This window comes from Erinaceus europaeus, chromosome 3, assembly GCF_950295315.1.
Source record: "Erinaceus europaeus chromosome 3, mEriEur2.1, whole genome shotgun sequence".
Lineage (NCBI taxonomy): Eukaryota > Metazoa > Chordata > Mammalia > Eulipotyphla > Erinaceidae > Erinaceus > Erinaceus europaeus.
This window is the reverse complement of record NC_080164.1, coordinates 177,190,516-177,216,185: the sequence shown is the minus strand read 5'-3', so window position 1 is coordinate 177,216,185 and position 25,670 is coordinate 177,190,516. Positions and strand designations below refer to the sequence as shown.

The window sequence follows — 25,670 nt, the reverse complement described above, 5'->3', positions numbered from 1 at the left end:
GTAGGACTAGGTGTCTTTTTTTAAAGAAAAACTTTTTATTATCTTTTTTATTTATTGGACAGAGACAGCCAAAAATTGGGAGACAGAGAGGGAGGGAGACCCTACAACACTGCTTCACTACTCGCAAAGCCTCCCCCCTGCAGGTGGGAACGGGAGGGGGGGTGTCCTCCAACCTGGGTCCTTGCACATTGTAACATGTGTGCTCAACCAGCTGTGCCATCACCCGGCCCCCAGGACCAGGCATCTAACCTTACGTGGGTCCTTCCTTTACAGCGAAGGCCTCTTAATGAACAGGCCAGTTGCTCACATCACTAAGCAGCACAAACCCAGCACCCAGAAAGGCCTGGAGCAGGAGGGCGGCGCTTGGAGAAGAAACCACATGCTGGCGTTTGGGCTTCTGCCCCTGCCGCACCCCATGGTAGACGCGGATCCCTCAGGAGTGGAGGCCAGATGAACACTGTTGGGCGCTGACTCTGTCCTTGGTGTGATCCTCCTCTCTTCCCCTCAGATACTGATTGGATAGCTCTGCGGTGGCAGAGGCCTGACGGCTGGGTGGAACACATGTTCACTGCATGAAGCAGGTCAAAGCCTGGTGGAGGAGCTGAATGCCCACAGAAGATTCCAGTTCTGCCCTCAACCCTTTCACAAGCGCACACACACACACACACAAACTGTAGTTGATCGCACTAAAAAAAGCCCCCAGAATTGCACCAAAATAGCAGTTGAGGCACATGGTGGTGTTTTCTGTTTCCTTTTAAAAGGCAAGGTCGGGAGTTGGGCGGCAGTGCAGTGGGTTGAAGCGCAAGGGCCAGCATAAGGATCCCAGTTCAAGCCCCGGGCTCACCACCTGCAGGGGGAGTCACTTCACAGGCGGTGAAGCAGGTCTGCAGGTGTCTATCTTTCTCTCCCCCTCTCTTCCCCTCCTCTCTCCATTTCTCTCTGTCCTATCCAACAACGACAACAACATCATCAACAACAACAGTAACTACAACAATAAAAAACAAGGGCAACAAAAGGAAAAATAAGTAACTATTAAAAAAAAAAAGGCAAGGTTGGCCTCACCAGATCCATGACCCACCAGAGGACAACTGAAATCATCTGAGAAAGGGGTTCCGAGCAGGCAGGCCAGTCCCCTGGGTGAGGATGGGGGTGGGAGAGGGACAAGTGTGGAGACTGTCAGAAGTGATCCCAGGAGCTTCGCTGAGAGGACTGGAGCTGGGCTCCTCCGGGGAGAGCTTTGTGCAGCCAGGAATGAGATGTACCAAGTCACAAGAGGAGAATACGCGACTGAAGACTCATTCTCAGCTGGTCCTCATGAACCTGTGGACCAACCAGGGCTGAATTCAGACAGACTGCTCCTAAGGCTGTGTGAGAACTATGGTGGTTACCTCTGGGGAGGGTGGGGGACAGAGAGCTTTGGTGGTGGGTGCCGTGTGGGATTGTGATCTCCCGACTCACCTTACAACCTTGTACGGCACTGTTAGTCACAAATGAAAAATGGGGGTGGGGTGGGGGTGGAAATAGTCCAGGGAAACTTAAGGGAAAAAAAAAACCATTTTCAGGCAGAAACTTCAACAATTTACACGGAAAAGTCATTCTGGAAATAATCTAGCTAGTGAGTGAAGCAGCTCTAACCATTCATTCTCTTGGGAAGGAGAAACATTGTGAGGGGCAACCGTCAGAGGACAGAAATGTGGGGAGGCTGTCTGTCCATCTTGCTGCCTCTGTCCAGCCACACGGCCTGGCCCACCCCGCCTCTCGCTCTCTGACGGGAAAGGCGGGTGGCACCGACAGCCCGACTCTGCAGGAGTGTCCAAGCTGGCCCAGTCCCCGGCGGCAGGGGCAGGGGCAGGGGCAGGGGCAGGGGCAGGGGCAGGGGCAGAGGCAGAGGCAGGGGCAGAGGCAGACTTCAGTCCAGCATGTGAAGACGGAGGCTCCGCATCTGCTCCTGGCGCCTGTCTCCCGTCCCCTCGGCCTCAGCCTCACGGTTGGACCTCGACAAAACAGAACGCCAACGACATGGCGTCGGTCCTGTCGCTGTGGGCAATGCCACACCACGGGCTTGTGAGGGTCTTCACAACCGGCTTCCCACCGTGCACATTTTGAAGTGACTACTCTCGCGCTTAAGCATCTGAGAAGATCTAGCTTCAGATTCTTTTCTTTCTTTCTTTTTTTTAGATTAATATTGATTTACAAAAACCATAAGGTAACAGGGGTGTAATTCCATATTGTTCCTACCACCAGAGTTCCTCCACTGGGGACTGCAGTGGTTCTTCCCAGGTCACAGATAAGGGCTATTATTTCTATGACTACTATCTATCTATCTATCTATCTATCTATCCATTTGTCCCCACCCCCTTTATTTTTAACCAGAGCACTGCTCAGCTCTGGCTTGGTGTGGGAGACCGAACCTGGGACTTAGGAGCCTCGGGCATGAGAGTTTCATTTGCAGAACCGCTATGAACCCTGGCCTCAGACTAAATAAAAATACTAGCCTCTTGCTGCTGACACTACAGAGAGGCTTCTAGCTTATAAAATCTGTTTTCCTTTTTGAGACAGATCGCTCCTGCTTTCCTTTTAATGCCATTTGGATTTTCAAAGAGACAAAGTGTGGCAAAAATGGAAGGAGCCCACTGATCCTGGAGCGCTCCCCAGGGCGGCCTCTTCCTCCTCCTCCTCCTCCCCAAGGACCACAAGCCAGTGCCCTCTGGTGGCTGGCTGCAGGTGTGACGTGTGGGCTGGGACTTGCTGAGCAGGGTCCTGAGCTCCTCTGAAGGCAGAGACCATATCCTGCTCGGTTTTGGTTCTGGTTCTACCCCGAGGGGGACGAGAGGATGGCAGGAAGGGCTCCTTCTGAGGGAGTTTACACTGAGGGAGGTGGACACAGACCACGTGCCAAGTGCTGAATGAAAGACGTGCTCTGGGAGCACCAGCGAGGTGCGTGTGCAGGGGGTGGCTGTGGGGACGGTGGAAAAAAGGCAGTTAAAGAACATGGGAGCTGCTGTCATGTCACCAGCAACGCCAGCAGAGGGCGACAGGCCAGGGGGAAGGCCAGGCGGGAGGCTGGGACTCCCAGACAGGGCAGCCCTGCAGCTTCTTCTGTCTTGGTGGCACCTGCTGGGACTTCTACTTCAGGGAGTCACAGAAAGAAAAGGCTGTGTCGTGAGCAGGACTCGGGTCAAGCTTGCACGCCATTAGAACAAGGAAGACACCCCAGACACTACTGCTACCAACATGCATCTGAAGAAAACAGTACTCCCCGTGTGTTTCACAGTGAGATCCCAGGATGGAACCTGGGGCTCTGGAGCCTCAGGCGTGACTGTCTTTTTGCGTTAACTACTATGCTGTCTTCCCGCATAGTACCCAGCCCCCCTTCTTTCTGGTTATGATGCAGATGTGAAGCCTGAGGATATAGCTGTCATCTTTTTTTTTTAAACTTTATTTATTATTGGATAGAAACAGAGAGAAATTGAGGGGAAGGGAAGATAGAGATGGAGAGAGACAGAGACACACCTGCAGCCCTGCCTCACCACTTGTGAAGCTTTCCCCCTGCAGGTGGGGACCAGAGGCTTGAACCTGGGTCCTTGCACACTGTAGTGTGTGCGCTTAACCAGGTGCGCCATCACCTGGCCCCCAGCTGTCGTCTTTCTAAGAACAGGCCCTGGGCGAGAGGACCGAGAGCCAATCTGCCAAGGGTGGTGAAAAAGATAACAGAGTCCCCAGTCGCTACTGGCTTCATGCGTCTGCTGCAATGGCTGAAGGCTCCTTCCAGACGGTCAGAAACACAGCTTATTGGGCTGAGCCATTGCTGGGTGCTCGGCGACACACATCTGAAGCATTTCTCGGAACTCTCAACTGCTCTCTTCCAAAGTCAAGCCTACAAGCCAAGTGCGGCCTCTCAAGGTGGCCCCGCCGCAGCCTGTCTTTCCGGATGCCTTGTCCTCTCCAGTGTGTCTCTGATGGTGCCCCAGCCCTGGGCCTTCCCGGCTCCCCCACACTCACACGCACGCCCCCCAGGAGGCAGTATAAATCCAGCCTTCTTCTCTCACTGCCTTGCCAACACCTTCACAAGCCTTTCCCTGGGCATCTTCTAAGGAAACGCTGCCTTTGCTAAATCCTGATGGCATCTTCCTTATACCTTCACCCAACGCAGGACTTCGTGTCCTCTATCGGAATTACTTCTGCATTTGCTATTGCCAGCCACGCAGACCTCCTGAGGCTCGTGTTTATCTCTGTACTGCCACACTGCAAACGTGACTGGGACAAGGCCGGTCCTCGAACCACTGAGGAGATGCCCGATTCCCACAGCTGGCTGACTCGAGTCACTGTAAACTAGCTCTGACAGGTATTTACAGAGTACGACAGTGAGGTGAGCAGCTCTTTCCTGTTTTCCACAATTTAGGATTCACACAGATGGCAGAGTAAGCTCTCAGAGGAGGGATACTTTCGTACATGGTAAAGCTCAAGTTTTATCTTCAGGATCCAAACTCAGAATACACAGTGGCCTGACTCCAGACATGTGGGAGCTGGCCCACGGGGGGGCTGACGGGAGCAGACCAGGAACTTCAGCCTCGCGCAGCTGCTGGAGGTTAATTCACTGGAGGTGCTCTGGGAACTGGCTGGCCAGCACCTACTCCCTGCCCGATAAATGCTGTTTGTTTTACTGCTAAAACTGAAGGGCTGGCCAGAGGTGGGAGGCAGGTGGCTGGGTCACAGTATGGAGCAGGGAGCACTCAAGCTCCAGGGACTTCTTCCCCAGGAAGCTGTGACCATGGCTCTGGTCTCCCCAGGCAGCTAGAGAGTACGCCCCCACCATCCTCCTCATCCATCCAAACTCAAGCTCTAGCCAGGAACGAGCTGAGGTTGGATTCTAGGTGGTGGGGCACAGTGTCTCTCACGGGCGTCAGCTCAGCCCTTCCTTCACGAGCTGGGCAGGCTGTGCTCGCAGACATGAAGACTAAAAGGAAGGAGGGGAGAACAGTGCTCCCCGGAGGCTGCTACCTGCTGCCTGGAGTCAGCAGTCTGAGATATGCTGAGAGGATCTGTGCCCTGCAGGACGGGAAAGGTCGGAAAGGCTGGAGTCTAACAAGAGCTAACACTGGACACGGGTGAAACCTGATCCTGGCCTCGCCAGGTGCCTTCTGATGTTCAGCCACAAGGTCGCAGCTAGCCCGACGTGCAAAGGGATGCCGAGGTCCCTGACTCCCCAGGGGAGTGTACACTAGTTTGCTGGGTGAGGGGCTGTAAGTATTTAAGAATACAGAATGGCCTGCTCCTGGATGCCCCGCTGACAGGTGAACAAAGCAAGATTCACATCCAAGAAAGGCTCCACGGCCGGCCAGCCTTAAACGCTTCACTCTCCTGACTCTTGTGTAGGATGCTGAGAAGGTACAGTTCGGCCTCCCTGGCTGTACTGAAGAGAGCAATACACCCTCTGAAGAGGCCCATGGAAACAGTCGGCAGCTGATCTGGGAGAAGAACCCAGGGGGTGAGTGTACTGGGAGGTGGGGGAGGGGGTGGCATTTGTGCTGAAAAGAAGAAATACGCCCTAAAACCAACAAAAATACCCCCCAATGATATATTCTTTTAACGAGAGAGATAAAGAAATAGAGATAGCCATAGAGAGACCAGAGCACTGCTCGGCTCTGGCTTGTGGTGGTGCTGGGGACTGAACCTGGGACCTTAGAGCCCTAGGCATGAGAGTCTTTTGCATTAGCTAGTAAGTCATCTCCTTATCCCAAAACATTCCAAACTTGTGTATTCATAAATCACAATGAATGCTTCAAATTTAAGGGAAAAAAAAAGTATCAGTACTTAAAAATACTCTTTTCAACATGTAAGTAATTTACCTTTAGTAACTGCTTGGTGAAGTTTGTTTAATGTGTATAACCTCTAAATATGTAAAACGTTCATCTTAAAAAAAATTTTTTTGGGGGGTATTATCTTTATTGATTGGATAGAGACAGACAGAAACAGAAAGGGTGGGGGAGACAGAGAGGGAGAGAGCCAGAGACACCTACAGCTCTGCTTCACCACCTGTGAAGCTTTCCTCCCTGCAGGTGGGGCCTGGGGGCTCAAACCTGGGTCACTGTGCATTGTAACGTGTCATCAGCTGTTGCTATGCTTCACATTGGTTTGGTTTCGCTCTCCCCGGCCGGGAGATTTGGTTTGGCCCTTACTAGTTTTCACGCTACTCCCTTCTCCCCGCCCCCTATCCTACGTACTGCCGGAGAAGGACAGGACCAGGACAGATCTGTGTGGTGATTAGTTTGGGAGTGCGGGAGGAGAAAGACAGGAGAGCACATGCTTGCCCGCTCGTGAATAAAGATTAAACTGCATTCTCAGCTCAGCCGTGTGTCTCTGGTCGTCTCCGTTACCCGCCCGTGAAGCCAGCCCGGCGAAAACAACAATCAACCAGGTGTGCCAATACCCAGCCCCCTAAAATGTTTATCTTATGAAGATATGCCACACAAATTTTTAGACGATATATATATGTTCAAAAGTTACAGAGGTTCAGTAAGAAATACTGAGTTGACTTTCTCTTGACTTTAAAATATAAACATTATCTTTGTGTTGTATGGCATCTGTAACCCTGGTTGGAGCAAAGTGCTCTCTCATTACCAAGTGTCTCTTCCAGAAAAGGTCGGGTGAAATATAGCAGCTACCAGGAAATAAAAAAAGGAAAAAAAAGGAAAAAAATGAGTAAAATGTTATTGTTGCTGAGGACTTATTCTGATGCAGTCTCCGCCCCCAGGTTTTTCTATGCCCCGCTAAATCCTAGAGTGCCCCCTTTCAACCAATCCTGGCTCCGCCCCCAGGTTTTTCTATGCCCCGCTAAATCCTAGAGTGCCCCCTTTCAACCAATCCTGGCCCTACACGGCACCCCTGGTTGTCGCCCAATAAAAAACCCCCTCACCCCTCCCCTCTCTCTCTCTGGGCTCTCGGCTCTCCCTCTCTGAGGTCTCGCTCGCTCCCTGCCCCCCCCCCCCCCCCCCCCCCCCCCCCCCGTGGTCGGCCATTGCTGGCTGGCTCCACGTGGTCTGAACCAAACCTCCCCCCCCATCTTATAATAAAGATCTGTGTACCCCTTTGCTCTGGACGTCCGCTCTCTTCTCCGCGGTGCAGCCCGACACCAGACCAGCCCGACACCAGACCACCTCAACATGTTATTTAGTCTTGGAAGTTAAACTGTTCTATATTGAAAAAAAATGACATCTTTTGTATATTTTAACCTATAAAGCTTCTGAAAACTTGTTCTAGATGATTAAATTTAGATTTCATAAATATGCCTAAATCCAAATTCCAAACTCTTTTTCTACCAGAAACAGGATTTGTAAATTCTAAGTGTATACAAGCTGTGTTAATTCAATCTTCTGACCTAATGCACTTCACACACATATAAACTAAACCAAAGTTTCATGAAACAATTCACCCTTAGTGAATGAACTTACACACATTTTTTTCCTACTCTGTTCTTAAAAAAAAAATCAAAACTGAAAGGACTGCCATTTAGCACACAGATTAATCTCAACCCAAGATTAGTTGATTATTAGACTAGAAAACACTGTTCCTACTACAGTGTCCTCATGACTAGGTGGGCCCTTCCACTAGAAAACAATTTCATGTTCACAGGAACAAGGAGGCTGACACACTGCTCTGAGAAATGTGAGTGTTGTGTCAGCCCTGTGCACTGAGCGGGCACTGCTGAGGCAAGAGACTTAGTAGGGGCAGCGGGCTGCCTCGCTCTTTCTGCACAAGGGGGCGGAGGACACCTCCCTGCTTTGCAGTACCGCTGGCTGGGGTCTGTCCATGGCTGTCTGTGGTCTGTCTCCCACCCCCACCCCCCATTTCTCTTGTAGACAGCGGAGGGGCATCATCCTGCCTCCGAGGGGGTCCCCTGGCTCGCACCTCACCCTCCTGTGACGCTCTGATGTACAGGAAAGAATCTGGTGTTGGTCCCCTTTCTGGCACTGAGCTCCTAAAATGCCCTCGGAGCTTCCTAAGTGAAGAGAACCACAGAAGCACACTGCTGCTGTTCCAAGGAGGTGACTTGGGGACTTCACAGAAGGGGGGTGGGGGTGGGGATGGGGGTGACTGGCCAGAGGGAATCAACTGGAAGGGGAGGGAAACAGGGAGGCTGAATCCGTCGCCATCTCACCGCATCAAGCGCGCCCATGTAGCGACGGCTCTGCAAAAAACACCCAGGACAGGGCTGATGGTCTTCGGGGCTGGTGAACACGTGGAGGTTCTGGGAGAGGGCGAGCAACCTGGCACCTCTCCCAGTCCCCACCTGCAGGGGAGTCGCTTCACAGGCGGTGAAGCAGGTCTGCAGGTGTCTGTCTTTCTCTCCCCCTCTGTCTTCCCCGCCTCTCTCCATTTCTCTCTGTCCTATGCAACAATGACAACATCAATAACAACAACAATAACTGCAACAATGAAACAAGGGCAACAAAAGGAAATAAATAAATAAATATTTAAAAAAATTCTTTTTTACTTATTAGTGAACAAAGAGAAGCTGAGAAGAGAGAGGGAGGTAGAGAGGGAAAGAGACAGAGATACCTGCAGCCCTGCTTCACCACTCATGAAGCTCTCCCCCGGCAGATGGGGAGCAAGAGGCTTGAACCCAGGCCCTTGTGCACTGCAGTGTGTGTGCTTCACCAGGTCGCTGCTACCTGGCCCCCACTGGGCTGTTTCTGAGGATACCCATACATGGGTACATAGTGATCTAGAAAGCAGACGCTCTGAGTTCTGTGAACCAAACCAGAAAACTAACAAAACCCAAGGAGTATGGGGGGGGGGGGTGCTCACTGGCACCGTATCCAGAAGCCAGGTGACACTCCAGACCTGTAAATGGCATCAGAAAGGGGGAAGGACAGCCTTGCAGGACTGAGCCCTTGACCTGTGGGATATGACACTATTTCAAGGTCAACCGTGTTCAAACTGAGTTGGGCTGCAGGACAAAACCACTGGTGTTCTGGAATCACTCCCTCACACATAACAGAAGACAGAAGAGTACTTACACTGGGTGGGGGGTGAGGTGGGAAGTGAGCTCTGAAAAGCAAGCTAGCCCTTTTTTTAAAAAACAGGTGTACCAAGTGCAATCTTCTGTTTCAAAGAAGCTTGGCAGAAGGTATGTAGAAACAGGATCCGGCGCAGCGTGGCTCCCGCAGTAGATACACGCGGGCCACAAAAGAGGAACCGCCCGGCCCTCAGCTCTCCCTCCCTCACACCCGATTCCAATCCCACCTGGAGCCAATTTCCCACTGGCCCACTGAGATTCTCTTTTCTTTCTTTTTCTTTAAATTTGTTTTATTAGGGGATTAGTGGTTTACAGTCAGCAGTACTACAGTAGTTACAGTTGGTCCATGTATAAAATGTTTCAGTTTTTCTGCAAAACACTCTTATCCCTCAGCCTAGGTCCTCCACCATCAGCACCAGGACCTGAAAGCCTCCTCCCCTCCACCCCCAGAGTCCTTTACTTTGGTGCCATACAGCAAACCCAGCCCAAGTTCTGCTTTGTGTTTCCCCTTCTGTTCTTATTTCTCCACTTTTGGCTGAGTGAGATCATCCCATATTCATCCTTCTCTTTCTGACTGACTCATTTCACACAAGTCCTTCAAGCTCCATCCAAGATGAGGTGAAGAAGGTGTAGCCACCATTTTTAATAGCTGAGTAGTAGTCCACTGTGTATATAGACCACAACTTACTCAGCCACTCATCTGTTGCTGGACACCTAGGTTGCTTCCAGGTTTGGGCTATTTCAAATCATGCTGCTATGAACATAGGAGTTCACAGATTTGTTTGGATGGGTGGGCTTGGCTGATTACCTGTCTTTTCTATTGGGCTTTGCAAGGTGGTGGTATTTTAAGACACAAGAATTACTCTGATAATTCTTTGCCAACAGAAGAGACGTAATTCCCCCCCCCCCAGTTTTGAATAAACTCCACACAGCACAGGAGCTGCTGCACCCCTACCTGCTCCCCGTCTACCTGTCGTCCATCCTCCCCAACTGAACCCCAGAGGCCCCTAAGAAAGCAGCATGGTGGTGACAGTGGCAGAGCAAGTGTGATGACCCTATTTGTGAGCAAGCCTCTGCCTGTGTGTGCCCCTGCTCTAATCCTCACCTAATACAAGACCCCCTAAACCTGTGGCCTGTGACTCTGGGGCCCAGAACCGAAGAAAGGTGGCGCTGCCCTGACTGTCACTCTAGATCCGACTCCTCCTCCCGCCGTGCCCATGGGCTGCAGAAACCAAAGGACGTCTGCTGAACTGGGGGGTCTGCTTTTCATTGTTGATCACACTGTCATTGTGACCCACAGACAGAGCCACACTTTCCAGTAGAGACGATGGCTGTAAGGAAGAGCCGGGATTGGCACCAGTTTTATGTTGCTAGGAGGATATAACAGGCCTGGAGAAGAAGCACCTACCTTAACCCAGGTTCAAGCCCAGCCCCCGGGGCCCTGGGAAAAGCTCCCGGGCATCTCTCTCCCCCCTTTCTCTTTCTCCCTTTTTCTCTGAAATAGTTGTCCAGGAACACTGAAGGCCTGGCGGTGGCATATAACCGTATGCTTCAAAACAGCCATGGCTCAGTTATTTCACTCTTCCATTTGCTTTAGGACCTCCAGTCTCACCACTTCTCTGACCCATCCCAGGAGGCCCTGATACCCTCAGACTTTGTGGCGGCCTGAAACCAACTGATTTCCTTTCCTAAAGACACAGCCACCTCTGCTTTCTCATATGAGGGCTTTCTGAGAAGGGAAACCCTTCACAAGGGCCTGAAATCAGTGCTATATCATGCTCAATCGGCTGAAGAAAGAAATCTGCTTCTAGTAAAGAAGTCTCTCCTAGAAGTGCATGAGCAACAGAGGTAGACCTTCATTCCCTGGAAAAAGGGATCTGGGTGGGACATGAAGGAGAAGAAATATGGCAATTCTAATAAACAGCAAAATGAAATGTCACTGAATCTGACACTTAAAGCAAAACGGCAGTGTGATAACATTATTCCCGAACTATACGTAGAGAACTAAGTTGTTCACAATTATTATTATTTGTTGGCATGATTAACACATTGATATGACTTTTACACTGATGTCTGGTAAGAAAAGAAAGCAGTACCTTTTCCAGTTCTCTTGGTATCCGCAGACAAGTGTATACTCTTTCTCTTCTTTCTGTGTACTTGGCCTCGTTGTGTTCAAGGAAGTACCCTCTGGTTAGTTCAGCACTGAGGAACCTCAATAATGAAAGCTCTAAGGAAAAGGAAATGACACACACAAAAAAAGAACAATGTTCATCACAGAGCTTACGTGCCAGCTGGGGCCACAGGTCATACATACATAACGTCACAAGTCAGCCGTAATTCAGCCCCCAACAGGACAACTACAAACACTAGATCAGCAGAGACTTCTGAGAACGTTGCTGCTCTCCATGAACTGAAACACCGAACATGGGAGGGGCTCTGTCTGTGGGGACTCAGTCTTTGGTCTTAGAGGTAATATAGAACCTGGACTCATTTCTGGGGAGAGAAAGAGAGATTTTTTTTTTTTAAAGCTGCTATCATGACTAGATATCTTCCATTGAGAAAAAGGTACATGGATCCGGATGCATATATGAAGTTGAAAAAGAGCCAAGTCCCTTGGTGGCATTGCTTCAGTCCCAGAACTGTCTGACCTGAGTGAAGTCCCCAGAGACTGGTGTAAGCCCAGCCTTCTTCTGTTTCAGAGGTGTCATCAAAGCGGCTCTGTGATGTCATCTCTCAGTCTGAAGGTTTGCCAGCAGGACTGTAATCAGAGCAGGTCAGACCTGCGCAACCTCAAGCAAACCCCACAGCCTCCCCTGCCTTGATTCCTGCTCTATGTCCGCCTGGCTCAGGCTCTCCGAATCCAATTTACCCAGAGTCCTCTTGTCTGAGAGCTCAGGGCAGTGGAGGCTGGGTGTGCTTCCGCTGACTGTCCCCGCACACTACCTGAGCCAGCTACGCCAGCGTGTTACCCGTCCCAGCCAGCCCGCCGGCTGCTCAGACCTCTCAGTGCCCCTGGCATCACTTACATCTTCCGACATGTCTCCCCTCCATGAGGAACTCTTGTCCAGACCTCAGAAAACCCAAGGTTTCAAGCAGTTCCCTTTTGCTCTAACGCTGACCTGTGGTCCTTTGACCAAATGAAATATTAGTGCTTGAAACAATAAAAAGAGGTAACAAAGAAAGAAGGAAAGAAGGAAGGAAGGAGGGAAAGGAAGGAGGGAAAAGAACAGAGAAGAGGAAGAAAAGGAAGGCTGACTTCATTCATGGACATCTATTGAGGAGCTGCGCCTTCTGGGAATGCTGGGACTCAAGTCCTCAAGTGCAGGAAACAGCACATAGGCGAGAGCACTTAGGCACTCGCAAGACTCAAAAGCAGACTTCCTACCTCCTGATTCGTCTACAGCGGCTTATTTCCCCCAGTCAAGATCACTAGGTCCATGAGCATCAGGTCAACTGATTTAAAGTTAGACGCTGTTGGATTATCAAAAGTTCTCTCCCCCCGCCGCCGCCCCCCCTCTCAGCACCAGACAGGATGTGTCTGGGATGTGTCTGGAGAGCTCGTTACAGCAGGAGACTCCTGGGGTTCAGTTCAGAGAGACAGCCCGAGAGGCAGGCTGCCGCTGCCCAAGCGAGTGAGAGCACAGGCTGCAGCAGCAGACTTTCTGCACGTACTGCTCAAGCCGCCAGCACTGAGGCGAACTCCACTGCACACATTCAAAGACAGACCAAAAGGACTTGTCTGGCATAAGCCAAATCCGTGCAGCACGCAACGTTTGGTTAGGAACTTTCCAGGTGTGCTCTAGGCTGGCGAGAACCAGAACAGGAGCTGCTGTTTGAAGAAGAGGAGGAGGAGGAGGAGGGGTAGAGAACCCCTCTGAGCTGCAGACAGGAGTAGCAGCTGAACACCAGTGGAAGATGAAAACTAAACACACCCTGAGCTCAGTGAGCTTTCGACTGGAAGACCAGGGTGTTCTGCCCGCTCTCCTCTCTCACGGGAGAACTGAAAAAGCGACGGGCCGTTCAGAAAGCAGAAGAGCCCGAGCCTGGCGCCGGGGAAGCTGTGGCACAAGCCCCCAAGTTCACCCCCATCCTAGCAGCATCTGACCGGCCGCTTCTTCATTTCTGGGGGCTCTTCCCTCTCGGACCCCTGCTCCTTTTCCAATCCCAGTCTCTCAGTCTCTCTGGTGGCTCTCCGCCTGGCCTCAGTGCTTCTGTCCCTGCCCCTTCTCCCTACACTGGTGCCCACAGTGGGGGTCACTCTTGAAGTGCCTGTCCTCCTCGGTCACTGCCCCCCTCTCCCCTGTCCTCTGCCCCCCATACATCCTCTCCAGGGAGGGTCTGGGCTCAGGCCACCATCTAAAGCCTGAGGGCACTGCACCTCGGCTGGAAGGGCTGAGCCTGGACCCATGTGTCTTGGGCAGCTGCACCGGGGCTTCCCAGAGACTAACCAGTCGCTCTTCCTCCCTTCTTCTCTCTCTTTTTCTGTGGTGCCAGGAAATGAGCCCAGGGCCTTGAGTGTGTGTGACAGTAGTGTGCGGCTCCCTAGGTAGGCCTTCATTCTTTATTTAAAGAGAGAGAGTAGATGGGCAGGCGAGGTGGGAGGCGCAGACAGAGGAAGGAGACAACTGAGCACGGCTCCACCATCCTGGGAACACACTGTCCCTGGTGCTCCCACGGTGCCTGGCTCAGGCCCAGCATCTCAGGCACTACTCTCTGCTGGCCCTCCAGAGACACCCTTCACCTGCAAAACCAAACGCCGCGTCTCCCCCCACACACTCTGATGCTTGTGAAGGACTCCTCTCCGGAGCCCTCTGGACTCTTCCTCTGCAATGTCTGTCTGTCTGACTGCCCTCTTCTTTTCCACCCTAGTTTGTCTTTCCTCTTCCCGCTCCCCTTCAGACTCCGTCAACGCGCTGGCTTGGCTGCTTCTGGGCCGGCACCCTGCCTCCACCCGCCTCCCTTCAGCCCTAGCTCCCCTCACTCTTGCCTCCCACTTCCTCTGCTCACAGACACGCTGTGGAGACTCTGGGTAAAGATGGACACTCCTGCTGAGGTGACAACAGCTCTGTCACCTCCCGGGCCTGGCTGACTTCCCCGCCCGTGCCACACCTGAATCTCAAGGTCATGGCTCTCTAGTTAGTTACAAGACTTCTCATTTCCAGTGGCTGTGCCAATGTGTTCACACTGCTCGCGGGTCTTAGAACACCTTTCCCACAGGTAGACCGGGGCAAGCTGTCCCTGCGTCTCTGAGGCACAGGAGTCCTCTCGCCGCCACGATCCAGTGATCCAGTGCCTCTGCCCTTGCCTGGGACTCCCCAGGCCACACTGCAACCACTGGGCTTCCTGCCCGGGCTTCTCCTCGACCTTTGCGTCCTTGGGCACCCCAAAACACAACAGGGGCTCAACACATGCTTGCTAAAAGAACATGTGGGTCAGAGAAGAGGAAGAAATATCCCAGCAGAGCAGCTGAGAGAAAACAAAGACTGAATCCAGAAGAGAGTGAGAGGGAGAGGGAGAGGGAGAGGGAGACAGAAGCGTCCTGGGCGGGGGAGTCTGCAGGGAGACAGACTGGATGCTACCGCCAGGAAGAGAAGGAGCCTGTCGTGGGCCTGGGAAGATGTTTATGTGACTGGAGAGGGGACCCGATGGACTGGAACCCCCACCCTGTAAGGGCAGAGTGCCAGGCTGCAGTCACAGTCAGAGAGGGCCCGGGGGGCTGGGGAGGGAGGTAAGCAGCAGTACTCTGTGCAGCTGGTTGAGGTGAGGTGGCAGAAACGCGACCTTATGCATTTAAAAAAAAAAGGAATCAGGTGGTAGCGCAAAGGGTTAAGTGCAGGTGGCGCAAAGCAAAAGGACCAGCGTGAGGCTTAAGGATCCCGGTTGAGTCCCAGGCTCCCCATCTGCAGGGGGTCGCTTCATAAGGTGTCTGTCTTTCTCTCCCCATCTGTCTCCCCCTCCTCTCTCCATTGTTCTTTGTCCTATCCAACAATGACATCAAGAACAACAATAATAACTACAACAATGAACCAACAAGGGCAACAAAAGGGACTAAATGAATAAAGGAAGGAAGGAAGGAAGGAAGGAAGGAAGGAAGGAAGGAAGGAAGGAAGGGAGGAAGAAATGAAGGGGTCAGGGGCTGTCTAGTCACACAGCACACATCTGCTACAGCTGGGGCTCTGGATTCATTGCTGGCACCACCCATCCAACCAAACAAGAAATAATAACAGTGGGAAAAGCCTGCTTCCTCTTAGAGTGAAATAAGAGCGAATTGGACTGTAAGGCTGAGACGGCTACACTTTTGCTGCCTAAGACTCTCGGCAGGGTCACCCGGGGGCTCCCTGGGTGACCATGGCACCATGTCGGTGAGTTTCCTTGTCCCGAGGGTCTGGCTGCGCCCCACAACAAGAGCACAGGGGTGCTGGGAGATGGGGCTCAGCACCCCACTAGTCCTGCGGCCCTGCTCAGGCCGCAGGTGAGGAAGCCAAGGCCTGGGGCAGCTTCCTCACACCTGCTGCTCAGTGGCGGCACCAAGACGGGACACCTGGAACTCGCAGAGCGACCTGCTGTCTGGAGGCCGTCCCTTTCGAAAAACTCTGGGGCACTGGCCAACTGCGGTCTGCTGGCTACCTAAGGTCTGCCGTGATCTCTGCCATCCTGTCTCGCGGCTAAAGGTCGGCTGGCCAAGTGTATTTTACAAACCACGTAGCCTAAGTGAGGAAGGTTCTGGGAGCAAGTCACAGGCTGGAAACCTGTGGAAGTGTCCCATCTGTATCATAAATGTAAAGCAGGAGGCTGGGTCAGAATCACTCCTTTAGAAATTCAAGTTTACTGACACACACCACAATGGAGAAATTTTCGAGTCAGCGTACACAGACACACACACAAAATTAAAACGGCTCACCTAAGAGGTGGCACAGTGGCTAGAGTGTTTGACTTAAAAAAGAAAAAAAAAAACCAAAAAACCACGACGTCCTATTTTTTGATCCCACATCTATGTGCCTATGTGGCTCTCCCTCCCCCCTTCTCTTGTGTTAATACAAATCAATTTTTTAAAAGTCTTAGAGGGTGGGGGAGATATCATAATGGCTATACAAAAAGACTTGCAGGTCTGAGGAGCCAGAGTCCCAGGTTCAATCCCTTGCATCACTATAAGCCAAGGCTGACGAGGGGTCTGGTCTATCTCTTTCCTTCTTTCTCATTAACAAAAAAACAAAACACATTTTAAAAACAAGACTTTAAGAGAACCAAGTGACAAAAACATGGCTTTGCCTGCACGGCTCCCTCAGTGAGGAGACAGGCTCTGTCACTGGCCACTTCCAAGATGAGTGGACTGAAGCAGCTCTCCAAGGTCACCGGGAAGCCAGCTGGGAGGTGAGGTTATAATTCAAAATCCAGCAGTCTCTCCCTAGCTGGGGGCTTTTTGCCATGAAATTATTCTGCCCATCACTGGGTCAAGTGCTTTTTTTTTGTCAACAGTCCACGGTGTTCTTTCTGAAAGACTGGGGCCACCTCTACACCCCACCCCCCCCCTTCTCTCCCTCCTTCGGCACCCCAGGCTCAGGAAGATGAAGTTTCACTGCTGACCCGCTGGCTCCCTTACCAGCCCGGGACAGTTCCGAGGGCAGACACTGGGTGTCCAATTAACACCAAACGAGTGGTGGCTCTCTTTGTTTTATTATTTTTTTCTTTCTTTCCCTATTTTTTTTTTTTTAGTTTTTTTTTTCCTCCAGGGTTACTGCTGGGCTCGGTGCCTGCACCAGGAATCCGCCGCTCCTGGAGGCCATTTTTCCCCCTTTTTGTTGCCCTTGTTGTTGTAGCCTCGTTGTGTTTATTATTATTACCATTGTTGATGTTGTTCATTGTTGGATAGGACAGAGAGAAATGGAGAGAGGAGGGGAAGGCATAGAGGGGGAGAGAAAGATAGACACCTGCAGACCTGCTTCACCGCCTGTGAAGCGACTCCCCTGCAGGTGGGAAGCCAGGGGCTCAAACCGGGATCCTTAAGCCGGTCCTTGCGCTTTGCACCAAGTGCGCTTAACCCGCTGCACCACCGCCCGACCCTCTTTCTTTCCCTATTTTATGGTGGGAGCTTAATGACACACAGACTGAGTAATAATGGCTTTTCAGAGACATATTACAGCTCTGCTGGTCAACACTGTGCGTGACCTGGGTTGGAGCCCCCGCCCCCCAGGCACCAGAGGAAAAGCTGGTGCTGTTCTCTCTCTCTCTCTTTTCTCTTTCTCTCTCTGAAAAAGTCGGAGCCCTAGAAATGAGGGGCGGGGGGAGACGTGTCACAAGCAACACTAGCCAAAGGAACCAGCTTGGTGGGGTGCACTATTCTGAAAGCTCTGTTTCTGCTCCCTCTCCCCACTCCTGCAGAACTGACCCTTTGCCCCTGCGTTCACAGGGCAAAGCACAAACACACAGGTGGGAAACTTCAACTCTGAGGGCTGGGAGAGCAGCTAACAACGGCACTGACGTTGCAGATAAAGATAAAGACACTGGGGCTCACTGCCGCGAAGAGACTAGTGTGACACCCCTGAAACGTTAAAGGGACTGGGCTCAGAACTTGCTCTTTGGACTCCAAGCCCAGCCTGCTCTCCTCGGCCGTCCTAGCAGCACTGCCTCCCACCCACCTGCCAGGGCCGGCAGGGCCCGCTTGGGAAAGGCCTGGATTCACCCTGCGGGAGCCGGGGTTACATGGCCCTGAGGCCAAGGCCACGGCTGTCAAGTCAGCCCTGCTGCCTTTGAGAGCCCAGCCTCTCCCGCCTTTCTCTGGGGCCTGGACGGGTTTCTGCTTCTTTATTTTCAGAGCTAGTTATTGTAGCAGTATGAGATTACCAGTGACAGAGGGACTAGAACACTGCTTTGCTCCAGCATATGTGACGCTAGTTGACTGAACCTAGGACGTCAAGTGCCAGTTCTGGGCTCGGCCTGCTGAGTCAACGCCCCCAGAAGTTTGCAGAAGGATACTAGGTCTTCCGTCCATGGTCGTTTTTTTTTTTTTTTTTCCTTTCTTTTTTAAAAATACTGTTCACCAGCAAAATACAGACTTATCTGTGACACCGGGGACAATTAGCAAGGCTCTTATTCTCATCTTCTAGAATCTTGCTGGCCAAGTGCACCCAAGCCCCGTGGTGGGGTTTCATTCCTTCTTTGCAGAAGAATTGTTCTGACTTTCTAAAATAAGATAATCCAAACGCTTAGCTTCTGAATGTTGATTTACAATGTCAAGCAATGTTCATTCATTTATCTACTTCTCAGTAAAAAAGTATCAATGCAGTCTTTAAAAAAATAGCCATACATTGTTACCTATAATATAAGCAAGTGCTTCTAGACTAGGAGAATGGAGTGTGTCAAGACTCAGCAATAACCAGGAAAAGAGTACCAACCGGGGCCAGGTGGTGTACCTCACTGAGCGCACATATTGCAATGCTCAATAACCCAGGTTCAAGTCCCAGTTCCCACCTGCAGGGGAAAACTTTGCAAGTGGTGAAGCAGTGCTGCAGGTGTCTCTCTGTCTCTCTCTCTATCACCCCCTTTCCTCTTGATTTCTGGCTGTTTCTATCCAATAAATAAAATAAAAAAGATAATTAAAAAAAAGTTTGCTTAAAAAAAAAAAAGAAGGGAGTCTGATGGTAGCGCAGCAGGTTAAGCACACATGGCGTGAAGCGCAAGGACCAGCATAAGGATCTCGGCTCGAGTCCCCTGGCCTCCCCACCTGCAGGGGAGTCACTTCATAGGCGGTGAAGCACGTCTGCAGGTGTCTTCCCCTCTTCTCTCCATTTCTCTCTGACCTATCCAACAATGATGACATCAATAACGACAACAACAATAATAACTACAACAATAAAACAACAAGGGCAACAAAAGGGAAAATGAATAAATATTTTTTAAAAAGTACCGATCAATCACAAATCCAAATCTTTCCCCCAGAGTATTTTTAATTAATGCCCACCTCCTACCACAGAATTGCTGAGATCCACTAGCTTAGAAATAAAAAAAACCTTGGATCAAAAACTATTAATTAAAAAGAATGAGTAATCACAAATATATTTATATGTTCAGTGATGTGTCTAAATATATCTTTCTCAAGAGAGCTTTGACTATTACAAAAACTGGCAAGTAATATGGGTTTACAGTTAGAAATGGATTATGAATCCTACAGATCTCTAATCTTAAAATAATATAAAGATTGAAAACCCTTATGAAGTCCCACTGAAATATTAAAGTCAACTTTAGTACACAGATATGGGGGAGGGACCACTCTGGAATAAGGCCAAGTAGGGACCACTCGGGGAGCAGCTCTGCCCTCCTCATTAAATGGAGTAGAAGGACCACCCGGGATTTGAAGACCCTCAAGATGCTCAAAAATGATCTCCCAGAGGGAAGCAAGTGTCTGGCAGATACTAGTATGTACACAGCCACAGAGAGAACAGCAGAATGACAAAGTAGCTTCTTTTTCCAAGGTCACGAGGTCACTGCATTCAGACCTGAGGATGGGAAGGGACTGCCAGGGATCTGATAGGGAGGGGGGGGATGCTTCAGTCTCCCCACAGGCCTCTTTTGCAAGAGCGCCCCCAAACAGCACTGCAAAGGAGCTGCCAGGGCTCAGTTTTTGGAAGGCAGGTGGAGCCAAACACTTGAAACAGACGCTGAACCGGTCAAAGACTGACGTGAAGCATTGCTCGCCGCTGGTTTAGTTTACAGGATCGACGTTGAATAAAGGGAGTTACGGTTTTCAAAGAGGAGCAACAGCTCGTCAAGAAAAAGAAATAATAATAATAATAGTAATAAAAAACTAAGTGAATTTTACTTCATTTGTATCAGTGCTGAGTTCATTCCAAGTGATTTCTCAGCCAGTTTTTCCATTATGTCTACTTTCCTTTACACATGGAAACTGACCGACTCGGTTTGGTCATCCAACAGGACAAGCTTAGGGGCACGGGGGTAACAGTGTAACATATTCTATAGAGAAGGAGGGCTAGTTAAATACATATACATATACATATACATATACATATACATATACATATACATCTCCTAGTGAAAAGACAGTACTTGTAAGGACTTAACAAACTGGCAATCACACAAATAACAGAAACCAGAGAAAATAAACATTTAAGACCTTCGTCCCACTCAAAACCTTTTGCAACTTGCGTGGCGTTTCTGGGTTTTAGTCTCTTCCCTGCCTTTGCTCACTCTCTCAAGGAGGTGGAGGAAGCCAGGTCTGAGGACGGCTATGGGCAGAGAAGAAAAGCAAGAGATCAGCATGGGGGGGGGGGGGAGGGTATCAGTGCCATGGGATGGCCCAATACCTTAGCCCAGGCTTCTGTTTTCTGAGCGGCGCCGTTCCCCGTGCACACTCAAGCACCCGCACCAGACAAGCACTGTCTCATCCCTGGCTGTAGGCGTTACACTGATCTTGACGCTTAATCTTCTACTATTGAACCTCCGCGATCGCTTAGAGCCACCTCAGATCTTTCCGATAGCGTGCTATTTGCTAGAGGAGTTACGAAACCGAGTCAGATGGGTTAGGCAAGCAGTGCAAACAAGCAGAGTCTACAGAGCGATTCGACAACCAGACCAGGCCGAGAACTGATTGCCTAACCCCGGTCCAGAGTGGACCAGCCAGGCCCCCAGTTCGTAAAAGGGGTAGAGGCTGTGCAGGAGAAATCTCCCACCTAAAACTTGTAGTGGTGAGTGAAATGAGGAACAGTGGCTCACATAATGACCATTCTAAGACAGGGAGAAAGCAGGACTGATGAGTGGCATGGCCACTTCTGTGTTTTGTTTTTTAATGTTTTATATTAATGAGAGACAGAAACCAGAGTAGTGCTCAGGTACTACCCTGGCTTATGGTGGTGCTGAGGACTGAACCTGTGACCTTGGAGCCTCAAGCATGAGAGTATTTTGCATAACCATTATGCTATCTCCTTGGCTCCACTTTTTTTTTTTAAGCCCCATTTCTACTATCTTTTTTAAGTCATTATATTTTTGCCACTGGCATTTCAAAAAATATTCTATTTATTTACTGGATGGAGCTGAGAGGGACACTGAATGGGGAGATAGCAAGAGAGAGAGAGAGAGACACCTACAGCACTGCTTCACGGCTACTGAAGTTTTCCCCTTGCAGGTGGGGACCGGGGGCTTGAACCCAGGTCCTTGGGCACGGTAGCATGTGCACTCACCGGGTGTGCCAACACCCACCCACCCTCCTTCTTCTATGTTAAGGTGTTACGTGAAAATGGGAAAAGTTTCAGTCCACCGCCAGGCCACACGTGTCAGAGAGCATTCAGAGAACCAAGCGCTGTAGCCGTTTGAATGGTGTGCACACAGAAAGTGTGTGCTGGCGCATTCCTGTGAATGGTGTGCACACAAGGTAGTTTTCATAGACACATTTTCTCAAGACATACGTGCCACAGGTTGGTAAAAGACAAAAATATGCACTTTACTTTGATTTACTTAACTAAATGGGGGAAGGCTTGGGTGGGCGCCCAATTTGTATCCTTACGGAGTCTTGGGTTGCTGGACAAACCCACACACACTACTAAGGGGATTAAATCCTTTGGGAGAAATGACAGAGGTGCCTTTGGAACCGACTGATGATTAGGTCGCCAAGACTCTAAGATGACGTCCAACATGAATGGCCAAGTCTCCTTTTACTTGGGAAAGGTGGACAGAGTAATATCATCAGTACCACCAGACTACAGAAAGTTGGCAAGCAGTAACTTAAGTGCCAGCACCGAGGCTTGGTAGACCTTACGTTCAGGGAGAAATGCCCTCACACTACGCCAGGCGGTGACACTCAAAAGCCCCCCTGGTCTAGGTCAGCGACTCAAAAACAGTCTTCGAGATTCCGGACACAGGAAGGAGAGGCTACAGCGCAGCGACTGGGGAGCAGGGCTGGCGAGTCAGGCTGAGCACAGAAACCTTTCAGAAGGGCTCAGAGTGTTCTGATCTCCCCAGAGGAAGTCTCCACCCAGGCCACATGGGAGCGCAAGGGTGGCAGAGCTGTGACAAGCAAGAGCCAAGTGCGGACTTCAGGGAGAGGGGTGAGCAGCCCACGAGGCAGCCCAGGCAAAAACCACACCAACTCCCGACTCCAACTGAACTCTTGGTGACGTTCTCACCTCCAGCCTCTCTCCCAAGAGTGGCCACTGTCATTGCTTCTCACACACAGCGGATGGAGCTGGGGGAGACGGTGAGGACGACCCCGGCGGTTCTGGAAGCTTCTCTCTGGCTGTGACTTTTTGCCACCGCGGCTTCAAAGTCCAACTCCAAGCACGTCGAGTAGACCGTGCTGAACAGGAAGGAGGTGTGTGGTGTGATGCAGTCCCTGGAAGTCCACCCATCCCACCTGGAACACAGACCCATGTCTGGAAGGGCTGGGAGAGGAGACACTGGAGCTTAGTAACCCCAAGAGTCCACCTGTGCTCAGCCACAGGCTCCCCACAAGTGCCTTTTTCTGTGCACGCACAGGGCAACAACAGACAGGCTTTATTCTACCGGGGTTTCGGGAAACCCAGGAAGTGTTTTAAAGACATTCTAGTGACATCTAGCCCCACTTCGGTATCTATTTGCAAGAGTGTGCTCTGCAAACTCAAGTCCAAGAAAGCAAACAGACAGCTGAGAGATTTAATACTTTGTCTTCCTTAGATCCTGCCAATTCCGAAAGCAAACACCCTCGCAAACAAGTGCTCAACTGACCTGTAAACCAACTGCAGTTAGGAATTTTTTTTTAAGTGGTTAATTGAAAAAGGTCAAAGGAGGCACAGTCTGGAGTTGATTTTTTTTTTTTCAAAAAGAGAGAGAGAGAAAGCCTTAGCCAGTGTCTACTCTGAGTTAGTACAGTAATAAGGGGGCCTCAGCCTTATGACATTAAGTCCTCTTACATCTTCAGTCCTCAAGTACAACCAGTGGTGCAGAAATTGTCGTGGGCAATTCCGTGCACGGCTGGCAGGAAGTACCAGGCGAATACAGTCCTGAGCGAGCAAGCCACAAGCACTTTTTTTTTTTTCTTTCTAAACTGGGAGCAAGTTAGTGGAGCTATGACTCTGCCCCTGTTGCAAACTTCAAATTACGTAAGAATCACCCTGCCATCCCTCTGGTCAATGTAACGTGCCTTTCAGAAGCTGCTTCTTCTTTTTTGAGCCTCATACAGATATGCGGTCTGAATGTTTTAAAGAACCTTAGAAACAAAACAGAAAGCAAAACAACACACACTCTAACCAAACCCCTTAAAAGGCACAAGTTGGTCATATGCTCATGTTCAGAAGGGGTCATGTGCAGCAGGCTTCACAAGTGCATCTTTTTATCTTTTAATTTTTTTAAATTTTTTACTGCCTACAGCTGATGTGTGTGTGTGTGTGTGTGTGTGTGTGTGAGAGAGAGAGAGAGAGAGAGAGAGAGAGAGAAGAGTTTTAAGTTTCGGCAAAAGTGCAGCGTGCAAAAAATTCACAGGTACCATTTTTTTTTTCCTTTTTTGAGGCGTGTGCTCACTGACTTCTCTTTGGGGACAGCTGTCAACTTCAGGGTCACGATGACCATACTGTCCGCTGCTGCAACAACAAAACAAAACAAAACGACCGGGAGGGGAGGAGGGCGACCTAACAGGTTTCCCTGCCTACGGGTCCGCCTCCAAATAAAATAATAATAATAATGATTACCAAAAAAAAAAAAAAAAAAAAACCACAGAAAAATGCAGAAACCCCAGAAAGGAGTCACCTTGGCGGGAAGGCAGAAGGTGAGGAAGCCCCCCCGCCCCCCACGCCGCACACCCCCCGTATCGGGGGAACCAGGTGGGGCAGACGCTCGCCGACGCGCTCCGGAGTCGTGTTTTTCTTTTATTATTATTGTTGTAAAAAGCCTCTTGCTCTTTTTTTTTTTTTTTTTTTTGACAGCAGCTTCCCCCCGACACACACACACACACCCGGGTGAGCCGGGACAGAACTTCCCCGGGCCGCGGGTTCGCGCACCGGCCGCGGCGCCCTGAGCCCCGGGGCCCCGCGCGGCCCCGCGCGGCCGCCTCCCCGCATGGCGGCCCGAGCGTCCCCGCCGCGGCCTAGTCCGCCCGCCCGGCCGCCGCCCGCCTCACCTGCGCGGCCGCGGCGCCGCTCCCACCGCGGGTCGCTCTCGTAGAAGCCCAGCGTCTCCGTGAGCTGCGGCGCCGGCGGGGGCCCGTGTCCGCCGCCCGGCTTCTCCCCGGGGCCACGGCCGTCCCGCTCCGACCCGTCCGCGCCGCCACCTCCGCCGCCTTCTCCCGCGAGCGCCGCGTCGCCGACGCCCGCCATGTTCCGAGCCCAACAAACCGTCGCCGCCACCTCCCTCCAGACGCCCGCCCGGCCTCCGCCTCCGCCTCGGGCCGGCCCCCTCGCCGCCTCGCCCCGCCCCTCGCCGGAGCCCGGGCCGCCGCCGCCACCGCCGCCCCCATCCGCGGCCCTCCGGCCGGCGCGGGCCATTGGCGTCAGCGCTGCGTGCGAAGCGGTCGCGGTCGCCGCCGCCGCCGCCGCCACGGCCGCCGCCATCTTTCTCCGGCCGTCGCCGTGGCGCGCGGGGAGCGCCGCGCCGGCCTCCATGGCGCCGGGTTGCGGGGCGGCCGAGGGCGGCGGCGGCCGAGCGGCTTCCGCGAGGTGTCCGGGGCCCCGCTTGCAGACGCGGTGCCCGGAGTGCGGCGGCGGCGCCGCCCGCCCGTCCGCCCGCTCTTGGCACAGCGCGCACGGCCCCGCTCCGGCTCCGGCTCCGGCTCCGGCTCCGGCTCCGGCTCCCCGGGCCCCGCCGGGCTGCTCGCGGGGCTCCATCGCTTCTGCATCCCGGGGGCGGGGCGGGCGGGGCGGGGCGGACGCGTGGCCTGGCGCTGGCCCCGGCTGCGGGCGGGGTGCGGTTGCTGTGGACACTTTGCAAAAAACTCCGGGGGCCGAGCAGGAGGTCGGTCGGGCACGGCCGCCCCCCGGCACCCGGGGTCACCCTCCACCTCGGCCGCCCCGGGGCGCCCTCGCGGCATCTCCCTCCCGAGCGTCCCCTTTGCAGCCGGGGGCCCGGTGAGGCCGCAGTGCTTGGAGCCGCCCGCCTGCCTCCCGGGGTGCCGGGATCGCAGATGCCCAGGGCTCCCGGAAGGAGGCCGCTGCGCCTTTTGCATCTGGACCACCTGCTTATCCCCCCTCCCCCCACTACGTGCACCTTCCATTTGGGGGGGGGGGGGACCGGTCTGTGACAGGTCCATGACCCTTTGGGCAAATGCAGCACTCACTTTCTTCCTAGGTTATCCCTCCCATCCCCTCTATTTTATATATGTATTTATTGTTAGCAAAAAAAAAAAAAAAAAAAACTGAATGTCGAAGCAAACCTAAAGCTTGAGAATCAGATCCAAACGGGCCCGGAAAAAAAAAAAAAAGCACAATAGAGCTGGTGTGGACGCAGAGGACTCTGTTGTCACTAGTAAGTTTTCTGAGTGCAGACGCTGAGCACGTGGGTGGTTTTGCAGACACCTGTCAAGGAGACGAGAAATTGTACTCAATGTGTCAAGAACTGTACTGTAAACCATTAACTCCCATTCCCAATAAATTGATAAAAGAAGAAGAAGAAAAAAAGGAAGGGACTGTTCAGGGCAGAGCTGGAAGCAGGGGTGAGTAAGGGCAAACTGAAAAGGTCC

General features: G+C 51.9%; 1 protein-coding gene across 3 annotated transcripts in view; it reads right to left on the bottom strand.

Moving 5' to 3' along the window:
- TAPT1 (transmembrane anterior posterior transformation 1) overlaps positions 1-24,834 on the bottom strand; it is a 58,990-nt gene extending 34,156 nt beyond the window's left edge. For all 3 annotated transcript variants that reach the window (XM_060188298.1, XM_060188299.1, XM_060188301.1), the window contains exons 1-2: positions 24,117-24,834; positions 11,116-11,246 (exon numbers count right to left, since the gene is read on the bottom strand). In XM_060188298.1, coding sequence (XP_060044281.1) covers positions 11,116-11,246; positions 24,117-24,819 — 834 coding nt within the window. In that variant the 5' untranslated portion in view covers positions 24,820-24,834. The remainder of the gene's footprint in view (positions 1-11,115; positions 11,247-24,116) is intronic.
- Positions 24,835-25,670: the final 836 nt, after the last annotated feature.